This window comes from Myotis yumanensis, unplaced genomic scaffold (assembly GCF_028538775.1).
Source record: "Myotis yumanensis isolate MYYU_CA2020_CCGP unplaced genomic scaffold, mMyoYum1.0.hap1 SCAF_6, whole genome shotgun sequence".
In the NCBI taxonomy this organism is placed as follows: domain Eukaryota; kingdom Metazoa; phylum Chordata; class Mammalia; order Chiroptera; family Vespertilionidae; genus Myotis; species Myotis yumanensis.
Genome location: NW_027223757.1, coordinates 85,746,883 through 85,763,605, shown reverse-complemented (window position 1 = coordinate 85,763,605; position 16,723 = coordinate 85,746,883). Strand labels below are relative to the sequence as shown.

Sequence of the window (16,723 nt, the reverse complement as noted above, 5' to 3'; positions counted from 1 at the left end):
TTGTTCGTCAAGTCTTTCATGGTCTGATTCTGCACACCCCTCTGACCCATCCCTTTCCTCACACCACAGCTACCTTCCAGCTGTTCTACATTACTTTTAGTTCCCCTAATTGCTCTCTTACTTCTAGGCTTTTCCACAGGCTGCACCCTCCCTTAGGACGTTTCATCATTACCTTGGCCACCCACTTCTTCCTTAGCCTGCTCTGCTTATCCTTCACATCAGTACAGCGCTCCTTCACCAGGAAACCCTCTGCTCCCAGGACTGGGTTAAGTGTACCTTCTATGTGCTCGCAGAGTACACACATGCACTTTCCCTTACTTAGCATCTGCCATGTTGCACTCTAATTGCCTGATTGATGATGTCACAACTGTAACCAACCTGAGGTAGGCATGGTGCCAGGAACATAGTAGGTACCAATAAACTTTGTTGAATGAAAGATTACATGAATAAACAAGTAACTTTTTACTTTAGTGTTCTCTTTGACAAATTAACAGTTACATCTAAGATTCCTTTTACATACCTCCAGAAGGAAAAATATCCTGATGAAAGCTCAAAAAGCAAAAGTAATGTTTTAATTGGGGTTTGAAAACCAAGATGGTCTGTCTGATCAAATAGAGGACTTTAAACCATGATGAAAGGGTCTAAAGATAAACTAGCACACCAATGGGAATAGCTACAGAAAATATAAAAAGTTATAAATGTTTACAATCATCTATACCTAAATGTTGTACACCTTAATACATTAGCCAAAGCCACTAGCTAAGAGTTCCATTTATGGAAGACTCTTATGAATTAACTAGAGGCCCTATGCACGAAATTCGTGCAAGAGTAGGCCTTCCTTCCCCTGGCTGCCAGCACCGGCTTCCCTCTGGCACCCAGGACCCAGGCTTCCCTCCGGCTCCCAGGCTTCCCTCCCACCACTGGCAGGCACCCTGGACTTGGGCTTCCCTTGCAGCTCCGGCTTTGTCCGGAAGGTCGTCCAGAAGGATGTCTGGTCTAATTAGCATATTATGCTATTATTATAGATTATTATAGATGAACCTGGGCAATGATCATCAATGGACACTAACATCACACACACAAAAAAATAACCAGACATGATGGTAGCTCCAAATGGAAATATACACCAACACTTACTATTTCTTCAACAAACAAATAAAAATACTAAATCTAATTAGCCTCTAGACTTAACTACAGATTTACCGATAACATAGTAAAGGACATAATAAATGTTAACTGAACACTACTGGGATATAGCCACCAATATTCAGACTTAAGGAAACTCTAGGACACATGATACAGTTTCTTTAACAAATAGATTATAAAGAAAGAAAAAAGGTAGGGGAGGCAATGAGAAGGATATCAACTATTACAATGATTAAACTTGGATCCTTATTCAAACAAGGAAACTTCAAAAAAAAATTGTTGAGAGAGCCTGGCTGGCATGGCTCAGCAGCTGAGCATCAACCTATGAGGTCACAGTTCAATTCCTGGTCAGAGCACCTGCCCGGGTTGTGGGCTCTATCCCTAGTGGGGGGGCATACAGGAGGCAGGCAATCAATGATTCTCTCTCATCACTGATGTATCTATCTCTCTCTCCCTCTCCCATCCTCTCTGAAATCAATAAAAAATATATTTTAAAAAAACTGACAAGAAAGAGAGACATCTGGAATTTCTGGCCCCTTTCTCTTTGCCTTAAATTCGTGTGTCTTTTATGAATAATCTAAAGCAGCAAAAGCCAACGCTATCAGGCCAGTGTTTTAAAGCCAGATAAAGAGATGAAAAAGAGAGGTTTAACCCTACTCAGTTCCAAGACTGTATTTATTCAAGGCTTAAGTGAAACTGGTCCTGATTTGGAAGCAGTAGCCGTTTCTTGATGCTTCTGGAGCAAAACTGAACGCCGATATGCAGAAACACTCTTTGACATTCTGGTGGCCGGGGGAATGCTGGCCCCAGGTGGTACAACGGCAGAAGACATGATGCGCACAGATGTCTGTGTGTTTGCAGCACAAGAAGACCTAGAGGCCATGTAAGCATTTGCTCAGGTTTTTAACAAGTTAATCAGGCGCTACAAATACCTGGAGAAAGGCTTTGAAGATGAAGTGAAAAAGCTGCTGCTGTTCTTAAAGCGTTTTTCGGAGTCGGAGAGGAACAGGCTGGCTATGTTGACTGGTGTTCTCCTGGCTAATGGAACACAATGCACCCATTCTTAATAGCCTTTATAATGAGAATTTGGTTAAAGAAGGGGTTTCAGCAGCTTTTGCTGTAAAGCTCTTTAAATCATGGATAAATGAAAAAGATCTCAGTGTAGTAGCTTCAAGTCTTCAGAAAGTCAGCATGGATGACAAACTGATGGGACATTCTCCTGACAATAAACAAAGCGTTGAACACTTCACAAAGTATTTCACTGAGGCAGGCTTAAAAGAGCCTTCAGAATATGTTCAGAATCAGCAAACCATAGGAGTTCATGAAGAACTCCAGAAAGAACGTAAAGAACAGATGTCCCCGTGGTGATCCATTTAAGGATATAAGTTTGTATGTCAAGGAGATGAAAAAAACAAAACAAAAATCCAACATTCCAGAACTCGTTGTCATTGGATGAATCTGGTCCAGTGTAATGAGCACCGTGGAATGGAACAAAAAAGAGCTTGTAGTAGAGCAAACCATCAAGTACATGAAGCAATACAGCCCTCTCCTCGCTGCCTTTACTACTCAAGGTCAGACTGAGCTGTTACTGAAGATGCAGGAGTATTGCTATGATAACATTCATTTCATGAAAGCCTTCCAGAAAATAGTGGTGCTTTTTTATAAAGCTGAAGTCCTGAGTGAGGAGCCCATTCTGAAGTGGTACAAAGATGCACATGTTGCAAAGGGGAAAAATGTCTTCCTTGAGCAAAGGAAACAGTTTGTGGAGTGGCTCAAAAATGCTGAAGAAGAATGAGTCTGAAGCTGAAGAAGGTGATTAAATTTTGAAACTACACACCCTCAGTAAAGTAAACAGGAGTTGTAGATAAAATGTCATGTCTCATGTGTCCTGGTTCTTACATCTTCCTACCTCCCTCTATCAAGCATGATAGAAGGGCTTTCATGGCAAATTTTATTTTAATTGTTTCTATGGTTACTGGAAATGTTGGGTTTAGTTTCTAAAACCATGTTTTAAGTAGCGACAGGAGCTATAGATTTGAATCTAATGTTGCATTAGTCTTTTCAGTTATCTTCTGCCTCCTCTATTTTCTACTGTAATAATGTAATTGAAGGCCTCCTACAATGAACAGTTCACTTTTCCCCCTGGGTTTTCTATATAAACTTTTCAAGATATGATTTGGTTAAAAATAATTTGTTATAAAAATTCTGTTTGCAAATTAAATGGTAAAAGTACCCAAAGTTGCAAAAAAAGAGAGAGCGCACGCGCGTGAGAGAGAGAGAGAGAGAGAGAGAGAGAGAGAGAGAAACATCCATGTGAGAGAGAAACAGGTCAGTCGCCTCCTGGATGTGCCTAGACTAGAGATCAAACCTGCAACCTGGGTATGTGCCATGACTGGAAATCGAACCAGCCACCTCTGGTGTAAGGGATGATGCTCCAACCAATTGAGCCACACTGGCCAGAGCCAAACAATGAACTTTTGTAAAAATTAGGTAATTGGGAAAATTTGAACATTGACTACTAGCTTTTGAAGATATTAAGGAATTACTGACAAATTTTATGTGTGAAAATTACTGTGGTTATGTTTTTAAAAAGAATTCTTATCTTTGGGAGGCACATATTAAATATTTATGGATGAAAATAATATAATGTCTAGGATTTGTTTCAAATAATCCAGGAGTGGTGTAAGAAAAAGGTAGGTTTTAAATTTTCCATAATAAAATGTATTTAAGAATTATGTATGGTGATGGAAAAAATAAAATAAAGAAACAAATATGGAAAGCAAGCTTCACTGTAAGTTTAGCAAAGGACAACTAGAGTCCTGGTTTTTTCATATTAATTTTATATACTTAATAAATGTTTTACAGAATAGAAAAATTTCAAGAGTAAAACTTTCCCTCTGCTTTCCATCTCCAGTTGCCTCTCTAAGAGGCAACTACTGTTAACTGAGTGTACTTCTGGACATATCCAGGAATATTTTATGCATTTAGAAATATAATATTTAATATGAATTGAATCCTACCATTCATATTATTCTATATCTTGCTCGTTGTACCTTAATATTCTCTTGGACATTTCCTCATATATCTGGCTTTACCTCACTCTTTTTAAAGATTGTATCATATTCTATGGCATGGGCTACATAATTCACTTAACTAACTACCCTACAAATGAAGAACTGTGCTCTTTTCAGTGTGCTATTACAAACAATGCAGCATGGGTATTCTTGGGCAGATATCATGACTCACTTATGCAAATGTTTCTGTGAGACAATTTACAGAAGAATTGCTGTGTCACAGGATATATGCATTTAAATTTTAGACAGATGTCATCAAACTTCCTTCCAAAATGGTTGCACTAATGTACACTCACTCCCTTTCTTCCCATCAGAGTATGTATCTGAGAGTGCACGCTTCCCCAATACTGGAGATTGACATGCTTAAATAATTTTCAATCTGACATTTGAAAATTTTTTTATTTTATTGATTTTTTAGAGAGGAAGGGAGAGAGATAGAGAGTTAGAAACATCGATGAGCGAGAAACATCGATCAGCTGCCTCTTGCACATCTCCTACTGGGGATGTGCCCGCAACCCAGGTACATGCCCTTGACTGGAATCGAACCTGGGACCTTTCAGTCCGCAGGTTGACGCTCTATCCACTGAGCCAAACCGGTTTCGGCGAAAATTTTTATATATACCCACATATTTTGTTTGTATGTCGTTAATTATGGTTAACTATTGATCTTTTTCCCCTCATTATGTGAACTGTCAATTCATGTCTTTTACACTGGGTTCTTGATCTTTTAAATTGATTTGCAAAATTACTGTGTGTACAATGAAATCAGTGTACTTGTTCTGAAAAGAAAAAAAATGATACTCCAACTACAGATCTGAAAAATACTAAAGACTGGCTTCAAAATACAAGTACATGTTACCTACCAAGAAACAATATGGCTGTAGGATGTCGACTTTCTGTAATCGTGTATCGTGTATTATGTGATTACAGGACATTCAAATAAATGTAAAAAAACAAACCCAAAGAAATACAGAAGACATGTCACCGTTCACATCTTCAAGAAACCATGAATTCGCATGTAAGTTGTTTAAATTTACCCATTTCCCCTTGCACTCCTCCCCACCTTTCGACAGTCCTAGATATGCACTCCTATTCATCTGACTTGAAAACCTGACATTCTCTTTCACTCCTTACTCATGTCATAGTCAAGTCAGGTTCTGAGGCCTACTAATTTCTGTTCAGAAATGATAGAATCAGACCCTGGTCTAGGTTCTTTGCTACAATAGCTCACTTAAGAGAACAGATTCAATGCTCCCCTGGCTTCCTGAACTCATATACCTGCCCTATTATTACCACTACCCTCTTTCCCCCAAATGTAGGCCTGTAACACCACATATCTGCACTATCACTGCTTTAACTAAAGATGCTCTTTTTTTTTTTTTTTAATATTTTATTGATTTTTTACAGAGAGGAAGGGAGAGAGATAGAGAGTTAGAAACATCGATGAGAGAGAAACATCGATCAGCTGCCTCCTGCACATCTCCCACTGGGGATGTGCCCGCAGCCAAGGTACATGCCCTTGACCGGAATCGAACCTGGGACCCTTGAGTCCGCAGGCCGACGCTCTATCCACTGAGCCAAACCGGTTTCGGCTATAGTTGCTCTTGATGCCTGCCATCTTTGTAGATCTACTACCAATTTTAAATATTATCTCTGTATTAAACAAAAACAGCATTTCATCCTCTACTGTATTCCCCTGCTTAAAAACCCATAATAGCTATCTACCTAATATCCAATAAAGAGTTAGTAGAGGTATAACAGAAAGCAGTTAATTTTAGAAACCTGGCCTTACCTTTTATTAGGGCTGCGACATTGAATTTGTTTCCATATTCATTAAAATGAGGAATAATAAATATAAGCCTTGAGGAGCTGATGTGATGATTAAATGAGATGATTTATGTAATAGTACTTAGCATATAGAAGGTGCTCAAAAAGTAGTAGGCAAATAATGCAAAAGTGAGTGAATTTCCTAAACATCAATAGAATTTGACAAGATTTTTAACTTAGAGAAAAGACCAAGTGTCTAACATAATTCATGGTATGTTGCATGTACTTTAGAATTTATGTTAAAATCTGGGCTTCGCCGAGACCGGTTTGGCTCAGTGGATAGAGCATCGGCCTGCGGACTGAAAGGTCCCAGGTTCGATTCCGGTCAAGGGCATGTACCTGGGTTGCGGGCACATCCCCAGTGGGAGATGTGTAGGAGGCAGCTGATCGGTGTTTCTCTCTCATCGATGTTTCTAACTATCTATCTCTCTCCCTTCCTCTCTGTAAAAAATCAATAAAATATATTTAAAAAAAAAAATCTGGGCTTCTAGGAAAACATGGCAGAATGAATATATATTTACCTCCTTTCCTCTCAAAAATCATAGTAAAATCACATTAAGAGTAAAAAAAGGGCATGCCTGGCTAGCATGGCTCAGTGGTTGAACATTGGCCTATGAACCAGGAAGTCAGGGTTTGATTCCCATCAGGGCTTGATCCCCAGTAGGCGGTGTGCAGGAGGAAGCTGATCAATGATTATCTCTCATCATTGATGTTTCTATCTCTCTCCCCCGCTCCCTTTCTCTCTGAAATCAATTTTTTTAAAAAGGGCATAAAGTCTTAAGGACAGAAAGAATGGGAGAAAATGACACAATAGCAGATGAGAAGTATAATCAAAATTTTAGAATCTAGAAAGTAAATGGAGGAATGGAAAATGTAACAGACAAGGGCATGCTAAAACTTAAATGTTGATGTGGGTGAAATAAACAAGCAAGCTGGTTAGAACTTCAGAACCTGGAAAGGCTCAGGAATTAGAGGCTCCCGCAAACCTGTAATGGTGGATGTAAGGTGAGGAATTAAAAAAAAAATTTGGTTGCACACCTTTAAAAGGATCCCTCACAGTTTCCCCCTCCTCACCCCAATGACGATGTATTTCCCACTTTGGCAGAAGCTGGGTTTTATTTGAACCCTGGATGTCTGGTCTTTGGTATACCAGGCACAGCTGAGAATAGGGCACCAGGCCGTTAGCAATGCTGGAAGACAACAGCCATTTAGTGAGTTCTGATTAAAAAGCTCCTTTCACAACTTCAATGAAGGGAAGAACAAATGCCAGCCCTCTTTTTTTTTTTTTTTTTTTAAAAAGGAACTTTTACTAAAGTGTATTTTAAATTAAAATAATCTTTAGAGACAATTTTTGGTCATTCACGTTTTGAATATCAGTTTCTTTTTCCATTAATATTCTAATGGTATTCCCCATCCTCTGCATTTGGAAATGGCTGAAGTTAGTGAGTGATATGACAGACATCTAGTTGGTGAGCAGGAGTTTGATGGCCGCATTAGTTAACCTTCAAGCAATTATTCAGTGACAGAATCTAATGAGCCAAGTAATCTCTTTCTGTATAAAAGTGTATTAAACAAATTACAGGGTCTTGGGAGCAACTCACCAGGAAAGGAACATCTCACACATGTATGAACATTTTTCTTCAAATAATAGAAAACAATTAGAATAAATTTAACATCAACGGGTACTTAATTTTTTAAAATATATTTTATTGATTTTTTTACAGAGAGGAAGGGAGAGGGATAGTGAGTTAGAAACATCGATGGGAGAGAAACATCGATCAGCTGACTCCAGCACACCTCCTACTGGGGATGTGCCCACAACCAAGGTATATGCTCTTGGCTGGAATCGAACCTGGGACCCTTCAGTCCACAGGCCAATGCTCTATCCACCGAGCCAAACCGGTTAGGGCGGTATTTAATTTTTTAAGTTAAATTTCTTAACAAATGTAGTACTAACTTTGAAAACAAAAGAACATTAAAACCACCACCACAAGGGTGATTGGATAGACCCACCTTTATTGCTATAGTGGGGTTCCATGTAAGATTTGAAAAATCCCAAATAATTCGGTGCCTTTAATATATATATATAAGCAGTTTCACTCTATCTTCAATACTCGGACAATAAGAAACACCAGTCAGTGTTCAAGCTCCACCACCATTAATTCAGATTCCTCTGGAGGGGAAGCACAGCCAAGGGCCAAGGACTCAAAGGCTGGAATGGAAGTGCCATGACAATAGAGGTTTTTTGCTTTTATTTTGTTCACTGACTTATTTCCAGTCCCTAGAACAGGACTCAGTGCTTAATAAACACTGAAAAATAAAAGGCTGTCCTAAAAGGTCCTTATGGTCCTCCCAAAGTTGAGAACAATCAATACAAAGAACAATTGGCAAGGTTGGTGGTGTTCCGCTAAACAACAAACCCTCCTTTCTCCTTGAAGGCCAGATTTCCAACAGCTCCTTATAATTTAGAACTGGCCCTTTAGCACACTTTATGAAAAAGGAACAGAATTTTCACTTCTCTAGACTGGGAGAGACAGCCCCAATCTATCAGAATGTCACTAGAATCTACATGGAGGTGTGTGGTGGGCACTGCCTGTGACCACTCACAGTTTAGCCAATCACTAGAGAGGGCAGGGACATTCTGACCGACACCGGGGTCACTGTAATATTCTAATGGAGAACTAAACCCCAGTGCTTCTCACTGCAAATCTAGTGAGAAGAGTGGCCTTATTTTACATCTTTTGCAAGTCTTTTTAATGTCTGGGTTAAGGAAGACAGCTGGATTCTCCTATCTCATCTCTGCATGCAGTTGAACATCATGTGGCCTTTGGAAAACTCCTCTGTATACCTATAACAAGTAATGTATTAGTGTTGTTATGAAAATAGTTTTGAATCCTGAAAGAGTCTCGGGAGCCTCTGGACCACCCTGCAAGACACTGCCGTAAAAGATACGTACACCGAGAATCACAACTTTGATGAACATTCAGAAGCGATTTTCAAATAAGGGAATAAAGTTAAAAAAGATGAAGAGAGTTTAAAAAAATGGGGGGGGGGGGAGGATATATAATACTGTCAACAATAAAGATAAATTTAAAAAAACAAACACAAAAACATAAAATTACATAAATCTAAAAAAAAAAAAAAGGAGAAAATGCCCTGGCTGGGTAGCTCAGTTGGTTAGAGCTTTCTCCCGATAGCCAAGGTTGTGGGTTTGATGTCCAGGTAGGACACATACAAGAAGTAACCAGTGAATGAATAAATAAGTGGAAAAACAAATTGATGTTTTTTTTCTCTCTCTCTACCTTCTCTCTAAAATCAATAAAAATATATTTTTTTAAAAATTAAAAAATAAAAAAGATGGAAGAGGAAAACATTACTAAGTGTAGGCACACTTCACAGGAAAGCCAAAACATTTTATCAGCATACTTGTTACTTTAAATGTCACTGACTCTTTGTACTTTACTGTATTTTAACAGAAAATGAATTGCTATTTGAAGAAAAGCCAATGTTTTTCTCTGACAAGACAGACCCCAAAACAAAAACCACCACATACTGTAAGTCCTTCCAGTCCCTATATAAATGTCGATTGTTAATGCACATTTACATTGTAGACCATCAGTTATCAGTGACATTCTACTTATAAGACCCATAAGTCACCTTTCTCCTACCTTTTCTCCTCTTGTACAACTTTCTGCTGACTGTCATTCAAATATTATTTAATAGAACAAAAGAACAATTTCCAATTACCAATCAGTTCCAAACTGCTGCACAGTTAAATCTTTCTGTCTGCATGTTTCTATGAATAGCAGCTAAATGGTAATCTACAAATAAACTCACTCTAATCCATACTAAACATGTATTTGGTTCTTAGCTAGATAGTGATTTCTATCCACTCAATTCCTAATGAAGCAAAACAGCTATAATCATTTAAGTATGGTCAAGAAAAATAATCATCTCACATCATTTCCCCCCATACTGAAGAAGCTACATAATTTCAAATTTTCCTTCTCACAAGCAAGCAAAACCAGGTTTGTTATGGTGACTTTTTTTTAGGAGACATTTGGCTTTTCTGTTTTATTTAAATCCACATTCACCTTAGGAAACCTTAAAAGAGTTCATTAACCTGACCAGCACCCCTCTACTCAACAGGACAGGTTCTGTGACTTTGGACAAATCACTCAGTTTGTGTCTCACTTTCCTCAGCTTTTAAAATGAAGACAATAATAGTATCTGCTTCATAAGTGGATGATAGGATTAAATGACATAATGAGTAAATGAGTAAAGCACTAAAAAACAGTCTGACACATAATAAATACTCAGTAAATGTTAATTTGTTTTCACATATAAGTCTTCTAAAATAGAGCAGAAAGACTAGTACATAATCATCTAAGAGAACCCTAAAATAATACAGGAGGAAAAAGTATTAAAAAGAGATGACTTTTAGTGTCCTTGCTTCTTGCTGACAAGCCATGAAAAATATATCAAAGACATTTTCAAAACGATTAGAAGTCTGTGAAACAAAAAAGAAACTCAAAAGACTTGTCCTTCAAAATAGACTGACGGAATCTTAGAAAATTTGACATACTTTTCCAGAAACAAGAGAATCCTGAGTCTAGCTTTGACACAGATACTTTTATGGACAGGGTAAAACTATCATAGCCCAAAAATAGGTGTTTATTCATACATACCTATAAGCATCATACACATCGTAAGAGATACAATAAGAGGTGTACAACTCTATTTTCACTTAGTCTAGCAGCATACTCTGAGAGAAATGAAGCTTGAAACCAAAAAGAAAACTTTCATGAAAAAAAACTTAAAAATCCTTGCCAGGGTTTAACTTTATCCAAGAAGGTATAACTCTTGGGGTATATCAGACAAAGATTAATCTGTGGAGGGCTGGTACATAAACATGCTAACTGGAAGACATATGGGAATTATAGCTAACATTTACTGAGCACTTACTATCTTCCAGGCATTATTCCAAGTTTCTTATATGGATTAATTAATCTTCAACATGGTATGAGATAGGCATTTTATTGTTCCACTTTTTACCCAAGGAATTGAGGCACAGAGAAATTAACTTACCCAACTGTCAAGTTAACAGTGGCTAGTCAAAACCAGTTTGGCTCCTAAGCCCAAGTTTTTAATCATTAGGCAAAGAAGAAGGTTCCACAAATATGCATCATACACTGTATACTCTCTGGGGCGGGGCGCGGGAGGCGCTAAGATACAGGCTTTGGCCACCCTTGTTTAAGTGATTGACAGTAAGAATGTACAGACTTAGGTAATTAAAAAAATGTTATAATCTCATCAATTTAGTCACACCTTTTACTGGGCTTTCTATGGAATTCCATTTGATTGCCACCTGACATAAAATCTGCACTTGCCTAATGAATGGGATCCCTATGGTGAGTCTAACATCACAGCAGCTGGCAGTATTTGGAGAGCAAGAAAAGGTCATTAATACTGACAGGTCATGACACACATATTCTCTATCCAACCACCAGTAAGCTTCAAGACCCACCCTAGACTTGTTTTAGTATGGTCGCTGGTTCTTAGATCCCATCTTCAAATATGGTTGTATCCTTTCTTAGCTTAAGTTAATCCACAGTACTGAAAATTTCTCAACAGTGAAAAGGAAGAAAGTGGTGAAAGTTCAGAATGAAGATAAGACAAAGATAGAAACTGATTACTCACACTAGTAGTATGCCAACCTTGGCAACCTATTACAGATTGGCCATACATATGCTATTAATAGCTTATTATTGTAATTTTATTTCTTACCCATCAAACAAGTTCTTTTCCATCTTCTTCCATTATTCCCCGCTCATTGATTAGGTTTCCTCTTCTCTATTACCTATGGAGGAAAACAGTCAGTAAGGTTGGGCTAATATATGGCAAGAGAAAAGCAATTTCATGAATTTTATTTATAAATATAAAAAAAGGATCAGTATATTACAATGCAGCTTAATGAACTCCCTTAAGTACTCAACATTAAAGCAAAAGAGTAAAAACAGCTGTAGTCTTTTTTCGGCTAAGAACAACCAAAGATTCAGTTACTCATGAATAAAGTGATCCATAAATTAAAGTATGAAAGGTTTATGTCCTGAAAAAGAACACTTCTGCATTTGCTTTAGATTTTAAAGATTATACATGGTCAGAGATCCAAGATGGTGGCAGACAGGACGGCAGTGAGAAAGAGAATGCGAGCGTGTGAGAACTCTAGGACTCTAGATCTAAACCCACAGTCATGGGAGGCTTTGCCCAGAAAGGCAGCCTGAAGTTCTGCACTAGCCTTGAAGTGCGGGGAAGACAGAGACATGCAGCGGTGCGGTTGCTCTGTCTTTATAATGCCCTTGCTTTTACCGGCTAAACCCAGGATCTTTCAATCACAAACACTCACCGGGGCTGCGATGCAGGGGAAGGTGGGTTTGTGGAAGCTGGGGAGCAAAATAGAGAGAGGCGACCAGGAAGCCAGCTCTGGGACAGTCCCTTCCCTCCAACCCTGAACAGACATTTTTCTCCCGGAGACCAGGTCCCTCCTAGCAGCGCAGCTGCACCAGCCTTAAGCTCAGCAGGGAAATAAAGACTCAAAATATCCCCAGGGAGCCCTGGGGGACTGGGTTGAGGGGCCATTTGGTCCCAAAAACTAATACAGAAACACCAGCACCTAGAGGCCGCGTCAGAAATAGACGCTTGTGTAAATTCGACTGAAAACAGGCAGGAAAACAAAGCTGGCAGATTGATCTCGCCTGCCTGAAACCAAGGCTGTGGCGTCTGAGGCAGAGAAGCAGTGGATCGCTGGGAGCTTCAACACGGTGGCTGACTATCTAGCAGGAAGCTGAGACGTGGCAGACAGAACAGTGGAGAGGGGTCTTAGACCAGCCCCCATGGGACATTAAATACTTAGCTGAAGCGAACGAACTTCACTTTGCTTTTTTTTTTTAATCTTTTACTTAAAAAACTAAAAAAATTTTCTTTTCTTTTATTTATATATATTTTTTATTTATTATTATTATTTATTACTATTATTATTACTGTGGGATCCCTCAGCCTGGCCTGCGGGTATTGGGCCTGGGCCAGCAGTCCAACATCCCCCAAGGGGTCCCAGAGTGTGAGAGGGCACTCTGCAAAGTTGTTGCTTGGCAGCTCCTGCGTTGAGGGTCTGCCTCCTGGTGGTCAGTGTGCGTCATAGCTAAGCTTTTATATAGATTACCAGAGACCCAGTGCACGAAATTCATGCAAGGGGATCAGCCCTCACAGCTCTGGCTTCATCCGGAAGGTCGTCCAGTCTAATTAGCATATCATGCTTTTATTATTATATTTAAAAAAATTTTTTTATTAGTGTTCTATGTTCTATTTTTATTTTATTATTAGTTAACATTATTTTACTCTATCTCATTTTTCCTTTATGACAACACTTTCTTCCTCACTTCCCCCTTTTCCATCCTGTTTCTCTTCTCCTGTACCTGCTTTAGTTTTTCTCTCTTCCTTCTTTTTACTTATTGATAAAAATTGATCTTCTTTATCTGTTCTATTGATGCATTACTATTTTAGTAATCTTTATTGGCTTACTCATATATCTAATTTCCTTTCCCCTGCTCCAAGTCCATGCACCCTTCTCTTTTCTCTTTCTTCACTAGCCAATTTTTTTCTTCTTGTTGTTTAATTTTTTTGTTTTTGCTTTGTATTTTATGCTTTTGTTTTTCCTCTCCTCACTTGTTCTCTTCTTCTACTAATAGCTTAATTAGTTTCACTCACCAAACTCAGGACTATCTGTGCCCTGCTCTATTCTCCTTTTCTAAAAATAGATGAATACATAGATAGATTAAAGAAAGGGGAAATATTTTTTTTGAGTATTCTGTTTTTTACTTTTCATCTTATACACTCATTCTCTTTCTATCTCCTCTATACTGAATCGTGGCCATTCCCCCATTCATTCAGTTCCTTTACTTTACCTTCTGGAAATAAGCTCTGCCTCTTCAGATTCATCTCCTCTCCTTTTTTCCCAGGTGTCTGTTTGCATTTTTTGGTTTAGTTGTTGGTTTTGTTAAGTTTCCCCCCATATATGTATATTTTCTTTCCCCTTCTTTTTTCTTCTTTTCCTTTTCTCTCTTACCTGTTTTCCTTTTCTCAGTATCATTTTTGTGCTCTGTTCTCTCCCATAAGTCTCTTTTCTCTGGTGGTCATCTTTGTTTGGGGTTATCAGTGTCGTGAATACACTTGTGTTTTGTTCCCTCTGTGTTGCCTTGTCAAGTTGTATTTTGTGCCTTTTAGTCAATGTGGTGGAGAGTGAGCCACATAACCAGACACCCTGAGAGGAGTGAAAATGGGAGACAAAGAGACAGCCCCCATACAAAAGAAAAGGAGGAATCACCAGAAAATGAAGTTAATGAAATGGAGGCAAGCAATTTGTCAGAGACAGAATTCAGAGCAATGGTCATAAGGATGCTGAAAAGGATGGAAGACAAATTCAACATGTGTAAGAATCAAGAGGAAATGAAGAAGAACCAAGAGAAATGAAGAATGACATAGCTGCAATAAAGAACACAATAGAAAGCATCAACAGTAGGCTAGAAGAAGCTGAGGACCGTATCAGTGAGCTAGAAGACAAGGTAGGAAAAAACACCCAAATAGAGCAGCAACTGGAAAAAAAAACTTAAAAAACAGGAGGAGAACCTAAGGGAGCTTTGGGACAACACAATATGAAACAACATCTGCATAACAGAGGTGCCAGGGGGAGAGGAAACTGAGCAAGGAATAAAAAACCTATTTGAAGAAATAATGACAGAAAACTTCCCTGATATTGGGAAGAAAAACCCCACACAAGTCCAAGAAGTTCACAGAGTCCCAAACAAGATGAACCCAAAAAAACCAACACCAAGACACATCATAATTAAATTGCCAAACACGAACAACATTGCCGGGTAGATGAGGCACCAATCTAAGTTAGAGAATTCTCTGGAGCCATAAAAGAGATCCTGGGGACTGCCCAGTCTGTGGGCTGCAATGTTGATGGCTGCTACCTTCATGACATCATAGATGACATCAACAGTGGTGCAGTGGAATGCCAGGCTAGTTGAGAAGTACAAAGGAAAATATTTCAATTATAGATCATTTGACAACCAATAAAAATAAAAAAATTCTGCAGCACACCAAAAAATATATTTTTTGTCTATCTAACAACAAAAAAGGGTATAATTTTTAATTTTTTTTTTCAAAGAGAGGAAGGGAGAGGGACAGAGAGATAAAAACATAAATGATAAGAATCATTGACCAGCTGCCTCCTGCATGCCCCCTACTGGGGATTGAGCCCATATCCCAGCATGTACCCTGACCAGAAATCAAACCCTTACCTCCTGGTTCATGGGTCAACGCTCAACCACTGAGTCACACCAGCTGGCAGTATAATTTTGACTCATTCACATCAGAGAGCTATTTTTGTCATTTTATTAATTTGACAATGTAAGGGAAAAGAGGTCAGAGCCCTTGACTAAATAGGTATTGCATGTTTTAAAAATTCTTGTGGCACAGTGTGCCATGGCACACGGGTTGAAAATCACTGCTATTAAGTCTTATGTTGAAACAGGACATCAAAGAAATAAGCTTGAATTTTCCATGAAACATAATGCACTAAATACTTCTGCATTTACCTCTGTCCTCCCCATAAGTCCACTAAAATGGAATTAAAAACATAAGATACACAAGGACAAAGAATAGAAAACAACTATAACAAAGTTTTCGGAAGCTAAAATGCAAATGGTTATTTGACTTAGCAGAGCAAAGAAAGCAAAAGCTACGAGTATGTTAAGGAAAAGCCCCAAACAAACTGAATTGTGTTGGGATAAACCAGAAAAGCTCGGAATGCCTCTGAAAGTGGAGAATGCAGGTAGGCCTAAAAAAAGGAAAACAGGGTAAAAGTTCCACCCCAAGGTTCCCTCCTTAACTCCAGGTATCCACTGTTCAGAGGACAGGAAGTGTGTTCTCTGGAAACTGAAGAGACTATATACTTAAGCACAACCATAGGCAGCTCTACGTCTAAAAATCTGGGCATTAACGGAAACCTGAAAGGTAAATATCCCCAGCTCTTTCCCCACTGAGCTCCCCAAATGTGCAGCCAGGTGTGTAAGCCAATGACTGAAGCATTCTGTCTGGAGGAGAACCTGGCCAAGAGAAAAACATCTACAAATACTGACTGCTAGAGGTAACCCCTACCCCACCCCCAAAAGTTGGGTCCCTGGCTAATCACTTTATAATGAAAACCACCAGTTAACTTTCGGAAGCCCCCAATGAATTCAGCTTTCAGTTTTTCCATGGTTCATTCTGGAATATGAGTAAGATAGCCAAGGTTATACATTTAAGGAAATTCCATAAATAAAAAACCAAAACAAATAATCAAAGAAATAGAGATGGTATAGGAGGCTGAAGAAATATTTTTAAAATTAACATACTCAGAAGAGAACTATTTCAAAAACAGAAAACTATTAAAACTCTTGAAAATTGAAAATAGGATAGTATAAATATAAAACTCACTAGAAGAGTCTGAAGATGAAGTTTAAGACATCTTTGAGAAAGTACAGCAAAGAGACAAAAAGATAAAAAATGAAAACGATAGGAAAATTAAAGGACCCATCAGCTTATAAGTTCCAAATACAAAGAGTAAGAGTTCGAGA

The 16,723-nt window shown here is 38.5% G+C and overlaps 1 protein-coding gene and 1 pseudogene across 1 annotated transcript in view; one reads left to right on the top strand and one right to left on the bottom strand.

Moving 5' to 3' along the window:
- Positions 1–1,876: 1,876 nt before the first annotated feature.
- Positions 1,877–2,966, top strand: LOC139013215 (eIF5-mimic protein 2-like; annotated as a pseudogene).
- Positions 2,967–11,838: 8,872 nt separating this feature from the next.
- MED20 (mediator complex subunit 20) overlaps positions 11,839–16,723 on the bottom strand; it is a 42,437-nt gene continuing 37,552 nt past the window's right edge. Inside the window, exon 4 of the mRNA XM_070418618.1 lies at positions 11,839–11,907. Coding sequence (XP_070274719.1) covers positions 11,878–11,907 — 30 coding nt within the window. The 3' untranslated portion in view covers positions 11,839–11,877. The remainder of the gene's footprint in view (positions 11,908–16,723) is intronic.